At 46.1% G+C, this 17,583-nt stretch overlaps 1 protein-coding gene across 6 annotated transcripts in view; it reads right to left on the bottom strand.

Moving 5' to 3' along the window:
* The window catches only part of LOC119950933 (cytosolic purine 5'-nucleotidase), a 108,258-nt gene that overhangs the window by 15,870 nt on the left and 74,805 nt on the right, over window positions 1–17,583 (bottom strand). For 5 of the 6 annotated variants that reach the window (XM_038773916.1, XM_038773917.1, XM_038773915.1 and 2 more), the window contains 8 exons: window positions 16,191–16,282; window positions 15,276–15,333; window positions 11,971–12,064; window positions 11,267–11,320; window positions 10,837–10,920; window positions 9,601–9,642; window positions 7,471–7,578; window positions 3,537–3,603 (listed from right to left, as the gene is read on the bottom strand). In XM_038773916.1, coding sequence (XP_038629844.1) covers window positions 3,537–3,603; window positions 7,471–7,578; window positions 9,601–9,642; window positions 10,837–10,920; window positions 11,267–11,320; window positions 11,971–12,064; window positions 15,276–15,333; window positions 16,191–16,282 — 599 coding nt within the window. Of the gene's footprint in view, window positions 1–3,536; window positions 3,604–7,470; window positions 7,579–9,600; window positions 9,643–10,836; window positions 10,921–11,266; window positions 11,321–11,970; window positions 12,065–15,275; window positions 15,334–16,190; window positions 16,283–17,583 lie in introns of those variants that run through there. The other variant, XM_038773919.1, reaches the window with a different exon arrangement.

The following is a 17,583-nucleotide window of genomic DNA, read 5'->3' as shown; positions in this document are numbered from 1 at the left end:
TCACTTTGACTTCATCCTAACATTACAGCAAGTCCTTAGTCCTGGCGTTCCTGCAAATCACACTTTAAGTGAAGGACTTTATGTGAATCATGGGCTCCCATATGAATCAATGTTAAAGTCAAAGTTCAGTTCATTGGACAATTCTGAACCAATCAGGTTGAAATGCTGCACCACATGTGGACACCTCTGTGCATTCAAGCTGAAATAACTCGCAAAATAAAATAAATCACAAAATATAAAATAACACCTGTATAAATTCAAATGAGGTAACACCGAGTATCCTCAGAATGTTTTAAACATCCTATTTCACTGCTGGGCTGACGGCATTTCTTGCTGTCTTTACAGCAACAGAAACATTACCAGCAATTACCAGGATTCTGACTCATGCTTGAAAGTATTGAAAGTGTGGAGCACTGCTGCATCACAGCGCCAGGGACCCTGGATGAATCCAGCCTTTGGTGACATTCTCTCTGTGTCTGCTTGGGTTTCCTCCCACAGTCCAAAGTTGAGCAGGTTAGGTGGATTGGCCATGATCAATTGCCCTTTGTGTCCAAACCAGAGATTAGATGGGATTACTGGGTTATGCGGATAGGTGGGGGCGTGGACCTAGATAGGGTCGGTGCAGACTCAATGGGCTGAATGGCCTCCTTCTGCACTGTAGGGATTCTCTCAGTCTCACCCACAGCAGACAGCCCTGAACATTCAAAATGCAAATCAAATTTAAATCCCACTTTTTACCTGAAAGGAACAAAGTCTGCCTTTGGATGGCTGGGTTTTAAAAAATAAAATAAAATCAGTACAAAGAATCTCGTTAACAACGGGGTTGATTGAATGACAGGACCTGATGGTACTGAAGGGGGTCAGTGGACAATCACGCTCCCTGCATGCTGACAACAGGTGGCGATAGCACACAAGCCAACAAAAATGGATGGCAAGGGAAGTAGGAAGGAACTTAAGCAAGGAGTCAGGAGGGCTAAAAGGGGTCACAAAAAGTCATTGGCAAATAGGGTCAAGGAAAATCCCACGGCTTTTTACACGGACATAAAAAGCAAGAGGGTAGCCAGGGAAAGGGTTGGCCCACTGAAGGATTGGCAAGGGAATCTATGTGTGGAGCCAGAGGAAATGGGTGAGCTACTAAATGAATACTTTGCATCAGTATTCACCAAAGAGAAAGAATGGGTGGATGTTGAGTCTGGAGAAGGGTGTGTAGATAGCCTGGGTCACATTGAGATCCAAAAAGGAGAGGTGTTGGGCGTCTTGAAAAATATTAAGGTAGATAAGTCCCCAGGACCTGATGGGATCTACCCCAGAATACTGAAGGAGGCAAGAGAGGAAATTGCTGAAGCCTTGACAAAAATCTTTGGATCCTCACTGTCCTCGGGTGTTGTCCCGGAGGACTGGAGAATAGCCAATGTTGTTCCTTTGTTTAAGAAGGGTAGCAAGGATAATCCAGGGAACTACAGGCCGGTGAGCCGTACGTCAGTGGTAGGGAAATTACTGGAGAGAATTCTCGAGACTTGATCTACTCCCATTTGGATACAAATGGACGTATTAGTGAGAGGCAGCATGGTTTTGTGAAGGGGAGGTCGTGTCTCACTAACTTGATAGAGTTTTTCGAGGAGGTCACAAAGATGATTGATGCAGGTAGGGCAGTGGATGTTGTCTATATGGACTTCAGTAAGGCCTTTGACAAGGTCCCTCATGGCAGACTGGTACAAAAGGTGAAGTCACACGGGATCAGGGGTGAGCTGGCAAGATGGATACAGAACTGGCTAGGTCATAGAAGGCAGAGTTGCAATGGAAGGGTGCTTTTCTAATTGGAGGGCTGTGACTAGTGGCATTCCGCAGGAATCAGTGCTGGGACCGTTGCTGTTTGTAGTATATATAAATAACTTGGAGGAAAATGTAACTGGTCTGATTAGTAAGTTTGCAGGTGACACAAAGGTGGTGGAATAGCGGAAAGCGATGAGGACTGTCAGAGGATACAGCAGGATTTAAATCGTTTGAAGCGGAGAGATGGCAGATGGAGTTTAATCCGGACAAATGTGAGGTAATGCATTTTGGAAGGTCTAATGCAGGTAGAGAATATGCAGGGAGAACCCTTAAGAGTATTGACAGTCAGAGAGATCCAGGTGTACAGGTCCACAGGTCACTGAAAGGGGCAACACAGGTGGAGAAGGTAGTCAAGAAGGCATAAGGCATGCTTGCCTTCATTGGCCGGGGCATTGAGTATAAGAATTGGCAAGTCATGTTAGTTAGGCCACACTTGGAGTATAGTGTTCAATTCTGGTTGCCACACTACCAGAAGGATGTGAAGGCTTTCGAGAGGGTGCAGAAGAGATTTACCAGGATGTTGCCTGGTATGGAGGGCAATAGCTATGAGGAGAGGTTGAATAAACTCGGTTTGTTCTCACTGGAACAACGGAGGTTGAGGGGCGACCTGATAGAGGTCTACAAAATTATGAGGGGCATAGACAGAGTGCATAGTTTTCCCAAGGTAGAGGGGTCAATTACTAGGGGGCATAGGCTTAAAGTGCGAGGGGCAAGGTTTAGAGGATGTACGAGGCAAGTTTTTTTTACACAGAGGATAGTGGGTACCTGGAACTCGCTGCCGGAGGAGGTGGTGGAAGCAGGGACGATAGTGACATTTAAGGGGCATCTTGACAAATACATGAATAGGATGGGAATAGAGGGATACGGACCCCGGAAATGTAGAAGATTTTAGTTTAGATGGGCAGCATGGTCGGCACGGGCTTGGAGGGCCGAAGGGCCTGTTCCTGTGCTGTACTTTTCTTTGTTCTAATAAAGATTGGTGATGAAACAAGGAGGGAAAAACAACTCAAAAGCAAAATCACAACTGAAACCGGGGAAACTGGACTGAAAACAAAATAACTTGAAAATTAAACAACTTAAAACAAGTATTTCCTGTACTGGGTTTAGCAGCCTCAACATCCCCCAGTGTGTCAAACAATATTCTCTGTACCCTGAAGACAGTTAAAGGTGGTACCAGTCTCTGGGGCTACACATCATTTTCAAAAGTTACTAAGTTCAAATACACAGCAGCTCCTCCAAGTTTGACTGGACAACGTTTCTGACTCCGACACCCTCACTAACTCCAAACCCAACACCCCTTTCCCACTGGCCTGCCACCCTCAGCCCTTACTTTATTTCTTCAAAGACCTTTTAAAATCTTAATCTAAGCACTTAAAATTACAATAAGCACCTCAAGGCCCAATCCACTGTTTAGTCTTAGACTGCTGATCCTGCATCAGTACCTTCCAAACCCACTCAAAAACCACATTCCCATCGCTGACTGGGGCTCAGTCTCCTCTCTCCTCTCTCTCCCCCCCCCCCCCTCCCCCCACGGTCTACTGGGCCTCATGCATAATCCTCACACCCCAATGTGTGCCAAACTGGTTGATCTAAGCTGGTGCAACCCTCGGGGCTTGGCAATTAGCCTCAGGAGAGTGGTCTGGGCACAAGTTAGACAAGATTGCCAGTGAGTGAAAAGTGAAGACAAAATGCTGGGCACTCACCACCTGAATACACAATCCCGTGCTGGAGGGGTCCGGTGTGTGTCCCAATCTTCAGGTGGCCAGTTGCCTGTACAAAAAAAAGTGAAATGCACACTTGGTACATGTTTGAGATCTCTACCAACACACCCTTCCGACACAATCACCTCCTCCAGCAGAGATACCCAATTGTTATCAGAATAAAACGTAGATACCTTCCTGTAACTAACGCAATTTTTTTTTTATATAATAATGTTTTGTTTTTTTTTTTAAATTTAGATTAGCCAATTATTTTTTCTAATTAAGGGGCAATTTAGCGTGGCCAATCCACCTACTCTGCACATTTTTGGGTTGTGGGGGCGAAACCCACGCAGACACGGGGAGAATGTGCAAACTCCACACAGACAGTGACCCAGAGCCGGGATCGAACCTGGGACCTCAGCGCTGTGAGGCAGTTGTGCTAACCACTAGGCCACCGTGCTGCCTGTAACTAACGCAATTAAGAGTCACAGAGATGAGCTTTGGGAGATCAGGCTCTTGTCCAGTCTCCACACCTCATGAATTCAGGATTCAGTCAGTATCATGCAGCACTGCAGTATATATATATATATTAATGAGCTGACCAAGGTTACACAGCATAGCATTTCAAAGTTTGCAGATGGCACAAAACTCAGAAATGTGGTTAACAGAGGGAGGATAGTAACAGAGTACGGAAGGACGTGTGACAACCTAGAACATGCGCTACATTTGGGTGGGAAGAATGAAAGGCAATATAAACAAAATGGTGGATTATTTTGATCAGTAAGTTGTCATGAGAGAGTACCTTTAAGAAATGGGTGTTTAAGCTATGTACCTTTAAGAAATGGGTGTTTATCAGTGACGTCAGAGTGTGGGTGGAGCTGGGCTGTCCGTCAGCTTTTTACTTTTGTTTTAGGCTGTTTGATGCAGGGTGTGTTTTAGTTTCGTTTTCAGAGCTGGATAGCTGCAGTCACAGCCAGGTGATGTAATAGTCTCTCTCTCTGTAATCTAAAGACTGTAAATCGACCCTTTGGTGATTTAAAACTAATAACCGTTTTCAGTAGTGACTTTAACCTGATGTGCTTCTGTTAAAAGTTTTTTTAAAAGTGTTATGGATGTTAAAAGGACAGCTTAAAGATTACTTAGTGTTGTATTCTTTGGGGGTTGTATTTGAATTGTGGTTGCTAAGATGTTCACTGTATGCTTTAAAAAGGTTAACTTGAGTTCATAGAATAAACTTTGTTTTGCTTTAAAAAATACTTTTCCATTTCTGCTGTACCACAGATGTAGAGTGGGCCGTGTGCTCCTCATACCACAAGCTATTAAAAGTTGTGGGTCAGGTGAACTCCATGATACACTTTGGGGTTCTCTAAACCCTGGCCCATAACAAAGTTCACAGATGACACACAAATTGGAATTGCAAAGAGTGAAGAGAATTGTCAGAGGATACAGCCGGATACAAACTGGTTGGAGTCTTGGGCGGAGAAATGGCAGATGGAGTTTAATCCGGACAAGTGTGAGGTAATGCACTTTGGAAGGTCCAATGGGCGCGATTCTCCGCTCCCCACGCCGGGTGGGAGAATCGCGGGAGGGCCCCCCGAAAAATTTCACGCACCCCTGGCGCCCCCCGCGATTCTCTCCCCCCCCGCTTGGAAGAATCGCCACTCTTCACGGCGAACGCCGATTCTCCGACCCGGATGGGCCGAGCGGCCTGCCGTTCGCGGCCGTTTCACGGCGGCGGCAAACGCACCTGGTCGCTGCCGTCATGAAACGGGAGTGAGAAGCCCGTTTGGGGCTTGTAGGTGGCCTAGCAAGGAAAGAGCACCACGACTGTGCTCGGGAGGGGACAGGCCAGCGATCGGTGCCCAACGATCGTCGGGCCGGCGTCCAAATCGGACGCACTATTTCCCCTACGCCGCCCGCAAGATCAAGCCGCCACGTCTTGCGGGGCGGCTGAGGGGCAAGACGGCCACCGCGCATGCGCAGGTTCGTGCCGTCAGCGTCATGACGTCTGCCGCGCGGCTGACGTCATTAGGCGCGCCGGCCGTGTCATTCTCGGTGCGACGCCCCCGCAGCCGAGAGTTACGGAGCGCCGCTCCTAGCCCCGCCGGGAGGGGAGAATAGGGGGCGAGGAGCGGCCTCCGAGGCCGTCGCGAAACTCGGCCGAGTTCACGACGGCCCTCCCGATTTTTCCCGGGAGCGGAGAATTCCGCCCAATGCATGTAGGAATTACACAATAAATGGTCGAACTCTTGCGAGTACTGACAGACAGAGAGATCTGGGCGTGTCCACCGATCACTGAATGTGCCAACGCATGTGGATAAGGTGGTCAAGAAGGCATACGGCATGCTGGCCTTCATCGGTCAGGGCACTGAATATAAAAATTGGCAAGTCATGTTGCAACTATACAGGACTTTAGTTAGGCCTCATTTAGAGAGGGTATAGAAGCTATTTACTAGGATGTTGCCTGGTATGGAGGGCATTAGCTACGAGGAGAGGTTAGATAAGCTTGGTCTGTTCTCACTGAAACGCCGGAGGTTGAAGGGCGACCTGATAGAGGTTTACAAGATTAAGAGTGGCATGGACAGGGTGGATAGTCAGATGCTCTTTCCTTTGGGTAAGAGAGTCAAGTATGAGGGGACATAGGTTTAAACTGAATGGGGTAAAGTTTAGAACTGATGTGCGAGGCAAGTTTTTTTTACACAGAGGGTGGTAAATATATGGAACGTGCTGCCTGGGGAGGGGGTGGGAGCAGGTACGATAGCGGCATTTAAGGGACATCCAGACAAATATATGAATAGGGTGGGAATGGAAGAATACGGACTCCGTAAGTGCAGACGTTTTTAGTTTAGGAAGGTACCATGGGCGGCGCAGGCTTGGAGGGCTGAAGGGCCTGTTCCCGTGCTGTATTGCTCTTTGTTCTTATTAATTGTGTCATGGGCCCAACCATTCTCTTTTTTTTTTAAATATAATTTTTATTGGAATTTTTTACAGAAAATATAAAACATAACGACAAACAATGAAATGCAACAAAATAACCCATAATAACCGTACCACCCCCAGACCGTATCGACGCATGTATCACATTCCCCCACCCCCCCAACCCCAACAAAAGAACTTCAAAATAAATTTAAATTAAATAAACAAACATGGTCATCGTCCGTCCGCCCCCCCCCCCCCCAATCTTTTCCCTCCCCCTTCCCCCCCCCCTCCGGGTTGCTGCTGCTGCTACTGTCCCAGTACCCTATCGTTGAGCCAGAAAGTCGAGAAAAGGTTGCCACCGCCTAAAGAACCCTTGTACCGACCCTCTCAGGGCGAATTTGACCTTCTCTAGCGTAATGAAACCCGCCATGTCATTGATCCAGGTCTCCACGCTTGGGGGCCTCGCGTCCTTCCATTGTAGCAAAATCCTTCGCCGGGCTACTAGGGACGCAACGGCCAGCACCGGCCCAACCATTCTCAACTGCTTCATCAATGACCTTCCTTCCATCATAAGGCCAAAAGCGGATGTTTGCTGAATATTGCACAATGTTCAGCATCATTAGTGACAACCCTTGGCATCCAGGCATTATTCTGGTAAATCTACACTGCACCCCCCCCCCAAAAGGTCGATGTATCCCTCCTAAGGTGTGGGACCCAGAACGGTTCACAGTAACTCCAGAGATGGTCTAATCCCGGCTTTGTCGAGCTGGAGATATAACGGCCAGCATTCCATTAGCCCTTTTGGTTATTCTCTGTATCGATTAATCACATTTTAATGATCCGTGTACCTGGGCCCCGAGTGTGATTGGTCACCCACTGATTCCAGCATTTAGAATGTTCTGTCCTGCTTAGGTCCACCGGCACTGAGCTCAAATTTGCTGACGCTGAAATCCATTTCATCCACTCTCAATCTAAAATGTCAAGTTAAAATTTAATCTCAGGTTCTAACCATACTCACTTTGTCCACTTGCCGCAGAACTGTTCCCTCGCTAAAGAACAGCGGCTTCCGAGCATCCACCACCACCAGGTCAAAGTACGACTGCCAGGGGCGGTGGGGAGTTCCAGGCTGCAACAGGACAAAACACATCAGCAAGAGTTTCAAACATTCCGAGCCATTATCACAGGCCTCAGTCTACACTCCATATCTAAATGGTGAGAGGAGGAACAGGTAAAGTCCTGGTAGAGAGAAACAGGGAATTATAGACCAGTAAGGCTGACGTCAGGAGTGGGGAAAATTCTAGAACCTATTATCAAAGATTTTATAGCAGAGCACTTAGAAAATAATGGCAGGATCAGACACGAGTCAACAATCTACTGGAAATCGTGGACGGCACGGTGGCACAGTGGTTAGCACTTGCTGCCTCACGGCACCAAAGACCCGGTCCCGGCCGTGGGTCACTGTCCGTGTGGAGTTTGCACATTCTCCCCGTGTCTGCATGGGCCTCACCCCCACAACCCAAAGATGTGCAGGGTAGGTGGATTCGAGGTGGTAAGTTGCCCCTTAATTGGAAACGAATCTACCGGAATTCTTAGAGGATGTAACTAGTAGAGTTGTCGAGGGGGGAGCCAGTGGATGTGGTATATTTGGACTTTCAGAAGGCTTTTTACAAAGTCCCGCATCAAAGATTAGTGTGTAAAATTAAAGCGCATAGGATTAGAGGCAGTGTATGGAGATGGATAGAAAACTGATTGGCAGACAGTAAACAAAGAGTAGGAATTAATGGGTCTTTTTCAAATTGGCAGGGATCAGTGCTAGGATCCCAGCTATTCACAACATACATTAATGATTTAGATGAGGGAACAAAATATAATATCGCCAAATTTGCAGATGACACCAAGTTGGATGGGAGGGTGAGCTGTGAGGAGGATGCAGACGTCCAAAGGACAAGTTGACTGAGTGGGCAAATAAATGGCTAATGCCATATAACTTGGAGAAATGCGAAGTTATCCACTTTGGTAGCAAAAACAAGAAGGTAGACTATTGTCTGAATGGCCATAAATTAGGAGAGGGGAATGTGCAACGAGATCTGGGTGTCCTCGTACACCAGTCACTGAAGGTAAGCATGAAAGTGCAGCAGGCGGTAAAGAAGGCAAATGGTATGTTGGCCTTCATAGTGAGAGGATTCAAGTACAGGAACAAGGTTGTGTTGCTGCAATTATACAGGGCTTTGGTGAGGCCACACCTGGAATATTGTGCGCAGTTTTGGTCTCCTTATCTGAGGAAGGATGTTCTTGCTATAAAGGGAGAGCAGCGAAGGTTTACCAGGCTGATTCCTGGGATGGCGGGACTGTCATATGAGGAGACTAAGTTGGTTAGATTGTTTTTGATGGAGTTCAGAAGAATGAGGGGGGATCTCATAGAAACCTATAAAATTCTAACAGGACTAGACAGGGTAGTTGCAGGAAGGATGTTCCCGATGGTGGGTGTGTCCAGAACCAGGGGGCACAGTCTGAGGATACGGGGTCGACCATTTAGGACAGAGATGAGGAGAAATTTCTTCACCCAGAGAGTGGTCGGCCTGTGGAATTCATTATCACAGGAAGTAGTGGAGACCAAAACACTGCATGTTGTTTTCAAGAAGCAATTAGATATAGCACTTAGGGTGAAGAGGATCAAAGGATGGGGGGGGGGAGAGCGGGATTGGGCTATTGAGTTAGATGATCAGCCATGATCATAATGAATGGCGGAGCAGGCTCGAAGGGCTGAATGACCTCCTCCTGCTCCTATTTTCTATTTCTAGTACCATTTCTCTAATTTAATCATACCTCCAGATCCCATATGCCCTCTTCTCCAATTTCAGTTTATTTTTGATCTCATTTGTTGGCAAGTTTCTGTAACTTGGAACAGTTTTTTTTTTAAAAACACTGTGTTCTTCTATTCTATACTGATGCTCATATAAACATACTGATCTCAGGAGAAGACCATCGCATTTTACAAACAGCACAGCACTTGCCCCATTTACCCTCAGTCAATGAATGAGTGATCAGAAATTCCTAGAACAATACTTGCTATTTCTTCTCATTTAACTGTTCTGTTGACAGATTACCATTCCCAGTTCACTGCTAAAATTTGACAAATATCACCTACCTTGGGGCCATGCGCAAAGTCAAACATATACGTCATGATTTTCTGTGAAAGAAAAAGAATAATTTCAATCATCAGCAACAAAGCCTGTGATTGGGAGAATATCAATACCTTAGAAGGGGGAAAATTTACACACTTGGCTGCCACTGGGCTCACACAGCTAGTGTGTGCGTGGTCACATTTACACACTCACTGCTGTCACTAAACATCTGCTGTTAGTGAGGAGAGGAGAGATAAAACTGGCTCCATTCTCTTTTCAAAGGTTAGGTGATGAATGTCTCAAGTAGCTGCATCTGCCGAGGCTGGTAATCATATACCTTTGCTCATTTGCACAATAAAAGAATAAGGATCATTCTGTTAAAGATTAAAAACAAATTATATCCGCTTCCTATTGGAAAGTGAAGAATGTCAAGCATCTCTCTATTTGATCAGTGCACATACTTAGATTTTATTGAATGGATGAACCCTGGTGGTTACATCAGTTTCCTTCCACATCTGATTGATATTGTGTATCAGAGAGCTCTGCACAACCACAATGATTCTAGAATCCATTCAGTGGGTTTCTTAACACTGACAGCAAACAAAATGTGGTTCAAACTTGCAAGATTGAGTAGTTCAGGAACCAGCCTAAATCCCAAGTTGGAAGAGACAAAAAATAAAACTTTTCATGTTGAGCCATGTTTCACGAGATGTGCAGGAAACTAAATAAATCTTTAACACTGATTGGACATTTTGAAGAATGCCCATGGATTGTCCATATTTACATATTGCTTCACTCTGATGCTTGGCTGTGATACTGATTTGTAATCAAGCAATTTTCAAACAGTTTCTCTTCCTTTCCCAGGATTCCTCGGAATAGTGGGAAGGATTTCAGTCAGGCACAGAATGCATAGAATAATAATAACAAATCTTTATTAGTGTCACAAGTAGGCTTACATTAACACTGCAATGAAGTTACTGTGAAAAGCCCCTAGTCGCCACAATCCGGTGCCTGTTCGGGTACGCGGAGGGAGAATTCAGAATGTCCAATTCACCTTTCGGGATTTGTGGGAGGAAACGCAAGCAGACAAAGGGAGAACGTGCAGACTCCGCACGGACAGTGACCCAAGCCAGGAATCAAACCCGGGTTCCTGGTGCTGTGAAGCAACAGTGCTAACCACTGTGCTACCGTGCATTGCATACTGTTCATTGATGGACAATTGCTAGCACGCTATGTTCACTCCTCGATGAGATACTCACATTGGTGTAGGTGTAATCACTGTTTGTGACCAGAAACACTTTGCCAACTTCATTCATTCTGCTCAGCAGCAACGCGAGTTTCGGCTAAAAGAGAACAAAAGCAGAGGGTCAAACAATTGTCTTGCCTGGCCCCTGGCAACATGCCCCACACCCCCAACTCCAAAGGAGCATTAGGTTCCCCGGTGGAACTCTCAGCACCATCTCCTGCCCTGATTCCCCATAATAGCACTTAGCTTCACTCTGGAACATCACTCAGGTTCCCACAGCACTACCCCTCCCGGCTCAACGCCCCCCCCCCCCAGAACTCTCACCCCCCCCTCAAATGCCCCGGCGCTCCCTCGCAGCACCCCCCACACCAGTCCACAAATGATGCACTTCGAGACACGTTTAGGACACTCAGAGAATTACCAGGCAGTACATATTAACTCACCTCTTTCACAACATAAGACACCAAGTTTTCCAAAGTCTTCTCTTTTAAAGATCCCTAAATAAAATGAGAGTCAGAATCTGTATCCACCAGCGCGAACATTTTACCTCAATCTGCAGGTGAGATACTCATTTGTGTGCAGAAAGCAGCACTGAAACAATCAGATTGATTTACTGTGGCGGATGTGATTTTTTTTTTAAAGTTTACTCCTAGACTGTGCAGCTGAGTACAGCACAAGTCATTTGGTTAAAGATGACTCGAGGCAAGGCCTACTGCAACTGCCAAAAATTAAATGCTGCAATTCTCTTTTGGATCACTTGGTGGCAGCATTTGATTGTATAGCCACACGCACGAGCCCAATGCAAGCAACGGCACGAGAAAGACTCATACAAACCTACATGCGTGTGCATGTGTAGACACTAGGAAGACGGATACAAGTCTACGTGTGTACACGTGTGTATACATGAGGAAGATTGATACAAGCCTACATATATGTACGTGTGTATATACATAAGGGAGACTGATACAAGCCTACATATGTGTACACGCATGTGTATACTAATCTCTCTTTCAAGGTCCCGGTATTTAAAATAATGTCAATTATATTCATCCCATTGGTTGGAGTTGATAATTTCTGGTTCAAATATCAACTTCAGACCCACTGGGAACAGGATAAATCCTGGTCTATTTTGAACCAGATTAATTACCTTGTAGTGGACCCAGTCGACAGCTTCCCGCACATCCTGGAACATACTCTTGTAGGACATGAAGAGATCACCATCTTTAAATCCTGTTTCACAGCTATGTGCAAAGAACATCAGGTCAGGCAAGTTCCCCTCCGACGCCAGAACAAGAACAATCAATGGCAACCAAGGAGAGAACACAAGACATCATCTGGACCAACAAGCTTCGTTGCTAAGCCTTGCACAACCTGTTTTATCATGGACTCCAGAGAGAGAGAGATGGGGGGGGGGGGGGGGGGGGAGGAGGAGGGGGGGGAGGGGAGGAGGAAGGGGGAGGAGGAAGGGGGTGGGGGAGAGAAACGGAAGCAATTACAGGTTATGGAGATGAAACTCAGAAATATTTCTGAGCTCAATCGAACAAAGCTCCTGAATATCAGTCCAACCTACAATCAACACTTGCATGTCCTCGCAATTGCTCTTCACAGACAAATTCCCTTGTGCTCCCAGCAGGCCCTCCACCATTTCCGAATTCTCTGTCTACACTGGCTCATTTGGGGCCAGATTTGGTACAGTGGGAAAGTTTCAACTCTCTACTTTTGAAAAAAAAAACACCAACAGAGTTTAGAGAAAACAAGAAGGGTGAGTCTGGGATTTAAGGCTCAAATTACAAGGGGAATTTCCTTGGAATAATTTTTTTCATTGGAAGCAAGATTGAGGGACACACAAGACAGGCACAGACATTGTACATATAAACACAGGGGGTCACTGTGCAAGAAAACAGAAATAGGTAATAAGACTCAAAAGTCTGTCCATCTTCAGATGAGTTCTCAACTTTTCTTTAAATTTCCAATTACTGGACTGTGGTCACCAGGGCAGCGACATGACCTAAACTGTAGTTTTCAGATAATGACTTCCAAATTTGCAGTTGGGTATCAAGATTGCCAACCGTGTTGAGCAAAGTCTTGAACTTCAAAAGGACATGGACATGCCGGTGGATTGGGCAGACACAGTTCAATGCAGAGATGTGCAAGATGATTAATATTGGCAGGAAGAATGTGGAGAGACAGAAAATAAAGTGAGAAACTGTAAAGGAGATGCAGGAATAGAGGTGCCTTAGTGTATATGTACATGGGTCATTGAAGGTGGCAGAGAAGGTTGAGAGAGCAGTTAATGAAGCAAATAGTATCCAAGATTGTATTAATAAGGGCAATAAGTACAAGAGTAAGGAGGTCATGTTGAATTTGCATGAAACAAGTTAGGTGTCATCTGGAGACTGTGTCCAGTTCTGGGCCCCATACTTGAGGAAGGATGTGAAGGTATTGGAGAGAGTACAGAGGAGATTCACAAGAATGATTCCAGGGATAAAGAACTGGAGGATAGATTGGAGAGGTTGGGATTGTTAACCTTGGAGAAAAGAAGGCTGAGAGGAGAATTGATCGAGGAATTCAGATCCTGAAAGGTCTGGACAGGGTAGTGAGAAACTGCCCCACTCAAGAGAGCATCAAGAACTGGACACAGATTTTTTTAAATAATTGACTAAAGGAATAGGCACGATGAGAGAAAATATATTTTCACCCAGAGGGTGGTTGGTGTCTGGAACAAACTTGCTGAGAGGGTGCTGGAGGCAGATTTGATCGAGGAATTCAAAAGGGAATTTAATTTTTATCTGAAAAGAAAGAATGTGCATTGTTACGGAGATAAGTAAGAAGTCTTACACCAGGCAAGTCCAACAGGCTTGTTTCAAATCACTAGCTTTTGGAGCACAGCTCTTCCTCAGGTGAATGAAGAGGTAGTTTCCAGAAACACACATATATATATATATAGACAAAGTCAAAGATGCAAGGCGATACTTTGAAGGATGTCCCGAGGCGTGGTACATTGGCGAGACCATGCAGACACTGCGACAACAGATGAACAGACATCGCGCGACAATCGCCAGGCAGGAATGTTCCCCTCCAGTCGGGGAACACTTCAGCAGCCATGGGCGTCAGCCTCTGATCTTCGGGTAAACGTTCTCCAAGGCGGCCTTCAGGACACGCAACAACGCAGAATCACCGAGCAGAAACTTATAGCCAAGTTCTGCACACATGAGCACGGCATTCATGTCGCATTACATTCATCCCCCACTATCTGGCCTAGGCTCACGAAATCCTACCAACTGTCCTGGCTTGAGACAATTCACACCTCTTTAACCTGTGATTATCTCTCTCTCCAGTTGCTCCGTCTGGACCGGTAGACTTAATTACCTGCAAAGACTCGCATTAAAAGTATCGTATTGCATCTTTGACTTTGTCTATATATATGTTTCTGGAACCTACCTCTTCATTCACCGGAGGAAGGAGCAGTGCTCCGAAAGTTAGTGATTTGAAACAAACATGTTTTACTTTAACCTGGTGTTGTTAGACTTTTTAGTGGGCTCACCCCAGTCCAACGCCTGCATCTCCACATTACGGAGATAAGTCAGGGGAGTGGGACTCAGTAGAACAATCTGTCAGAGAGCTGGTGTAGACTCGATGGGCCAAATGGCCTCCTTCTGCATTGTGAAGATTGTGTGAACATTTGGAAAACTGCTTCGGTGAAGGATTAGGCACAATAAGAATCAACTACTGGCACTCCCTCAGTAAAGAGCTGGATCAATATCAGGCTGAGAATGGGGAAGAAATGGTTAGGGTCTGTTCAGGAAATACTCCAGAGGATTCCCGTACCAGCCTCCCTGAACAGGCGCCGGAATGTGGCGACTAGAGGCTTTTCACAGTAACTTCATTTTTATAGGTGCTGTTTAGCACACTGGGCTAAATCGCTGGCTTTGAAAGCAGACCAAGGCAGGCCAGCAGCACGGTTCAATTCCCGTACCAGCCTCCCCGAACAGACGCCGGAATGTAGCGACTAGGGGCTTTTCACAGTAACTTCATTGAAGCCTACTCGTGACAATAAGCGATTTTCATTTCATTTTCATGGTTCCTGTACTCAGGATGAGCCAGCAAGCTGGGGACAAACCGAGAGGTTGGACTAATGTTCTGTTGCTTTGGTCACTTACCTTTGGGGATGAGGATGTGTATATCAACTGGGGTTGAAAATTAAATGGGTGAGTAGAGCCCATGATAAGGTGGAATGTTCATACTTTGTGCCCAATGGAATTACACCAAGGAGTTATTCTACATTTACACGTATCAATTATGTCGCCGGCATGGAAACGTCATGGCTGAGAAAATGGAGACGAAGTCCCAGCAAACCCACTGGGAGTCTAAAGGGAGGCCCCAGTGCTGACAGATGGATGTCGCCCTGCACCCTGTGGGTGTGAGCTTGTCCCCGAGCTGACCAATGCTTACCTTGTGTATCGGGGGCAATTCGTAAAAAAATCAACCAGACAAGCAAATAGATAGGTCTCTGCAGAGGGAAAGATAACAGGAACCCCAGTGAGACACAAACTCGGACTCAGACTCCCTTAGCACCTAAAACAATCACAACCAGCAAGGAACGCACGGGGGGGGGGGGGGGATGCTGAGTGAGCAGCCACTTGGTGACAACATAAGAGAAAGGTTTTCACAACTTTCATGGTCATGGAATGGAATGTGAAGAAAACAGTTCAGATCAGCTGCTTGTCACAGCACCGTGTCAAACAACACAAGACAAAGTAACATCCATTGATTGCTAAAGAACGCAGTGTCACCCACCCCATGGCACCCTCAAACTTCACAACAGCTGGCCAGAAGGTCACGAACGGAAGCCTCCCAGTTCCACTACAGTGTGTTGAAAGGGATAGAATAACAACCGAATTTGATGAAGCTTTCTACCGAAAAGATGTCTTTACAAGTTCCTAAACGCAAGGCTCTGTATCTTACTGACTAGCCCGGCTCGGAGTAGTTGGTGAAATGTTATAGAGTGGCTGTGCCACTTTTCCGTATTTTCCCTCAGGATGTGGACCGAGTGTCAAGCCAACAGGATCTTGGTTCCTTCCCTAGGATTTCAGGGACAAAGAGCTAGGATTCTACCAGTTTTTAAATTAAGGTCACTGGTTTACAGCAACCCCAATGAGATAAATTGTATTTTGTGAGGTTGCAGGATGTTTGTACATTTGAAGATTGCATTCCAAATTTCCAATCACTATTGCACTTTCATATCTCCCCCCTCCGAGGGCACAGATCTCATTCCACTCCAAGTGGCAATGGTTATATTTCTCCCTCTGGTTCCCTCACCATCTCAAGTCTTCCCACTCTCCTGTAAGTCAGAAACAAGGAGCTTACCCGGCAAATTGAAGAGTGTGTTGAGAATGTAAAAGCGTTCGGTGTCATCTCTCTGAATAAACTTGTTTGGATATTGCTCTCTTATTTCCGGCCTGCACGAAACACATGGATGTCACAGTTATCTGTTCGTACCAAGTGACAGTACTTACATCAGCACATCAAAAACCTGCTTTATCTATAAACAGCACAGCACCCATGATCCTGGCTCCCCGCCCAGCACCACACATAAAAAAAATGAAACGATAATCACTTTTCTGGTTTAGCACAGTGGGCTAAGACAGCTGGCTTGTAATGCAGAACAAGGCCAGCAGCGCGGGTTCAATTTCCGTTCCAGCTTCCCCGAACAGGCGCCGGAACGTGGTGACTAGGGGCTTTCACAGTAATTTAATCGAAGCCTACTTGTGACAATAAGTCATTGTTGTTATTATTGTCACAAGTAGTCTTGTCACTCAAGTTTATTTCAGTGTGTATGGACCAGGGTGGTGGCAGTCAATTTGATTATGCCAGGACTCCATCAAGGTAAAGCACTCAGATAAAAGCAAATTGCCAGGGAGGCTGGAATCAGAAACTAAAAACAGAAAATGCTGGAAAATCTCAGCAGGTCTGACAACAACTGTGGAGAGAGAAGGGGGCTAACGTTTAGAGTCTGGACGATTCTTCCTTCTTCAGCACTACTCTCACCTGCTCAGTTCAAGTGTGTCTCTGATATGTAAACAACAGCAGAAATAATCTGCCCCACCGTCTCAGGGCTGATCTGACACTGCCTCTAACATCACTTTTCCTGGCTGTCCCTTATTACTAACACCTCCCCTGTCAATCAGCACGTGTTTAACTCAGCCATGACCCAACCTCCACTGCTCTGTGGAAGCGAATTCCAAACGCTAACTATCCGGAGAGAAGGGCAGCACAGGTGGCGCAGTGGGTTAGCCCTGCAGCCTCACGGCACCGAGGTCCTAGGTTCGATCCCGGCTCTGGGTCACTGTGTGGAGTTTGCACATTCCCTCCCCCACTCTTCCCCTCATGTTTGCGTGGGTTTCGCCCCCATAACAGCCTCCCCGAACAGGCGCCGGAATGTGGCGACGAGGGGCTTTTCACAGTAACTTCATTTGAAGCCTACTTGTGACAATAAGCGATTTTCATTTCATTTCATAACCCAAAGATGTGCAGGGTAGGTGGAAATGCCATATCTTTTTATTAAAACAGTAAAAATAAACTGAGTTTAAAGGGGGCCAGCTCCGAAGGTCCATAGCGAGAATCTCGGACCAAGACTGAGGCAAGAAGACCCCGAGTCCAGGACCAGCCGAAAACGGGAGATTGGTCACCTCTAAGTAAATGGTGGTAACGCTCTGTGCAAGAGGTAAGCTTGTTCTTAAAGATTTTGCATTCTGCTGAA

This window comes from Scyliorhinus canicula, chromosome 16 (genome assembly GCF_902713615.1).
Source record: "Scyliorhinus canicula chromosome 16, sScyCan1.1, whole genome shotgun sequence".
Classification (NCBI taxonomy): domain Eukaryota; kingdom Metazoa; phylum Chordata; class Chondrichthyes; order Carcharhiniformes; family Scyliorhinidae; genus Scyliorhinus; species Scyliorhinus canicula.
Note: the sequence above shows the minus strand (reverse complement) of the source record. Positions and strands in the feature narration are given on the sequence as shown.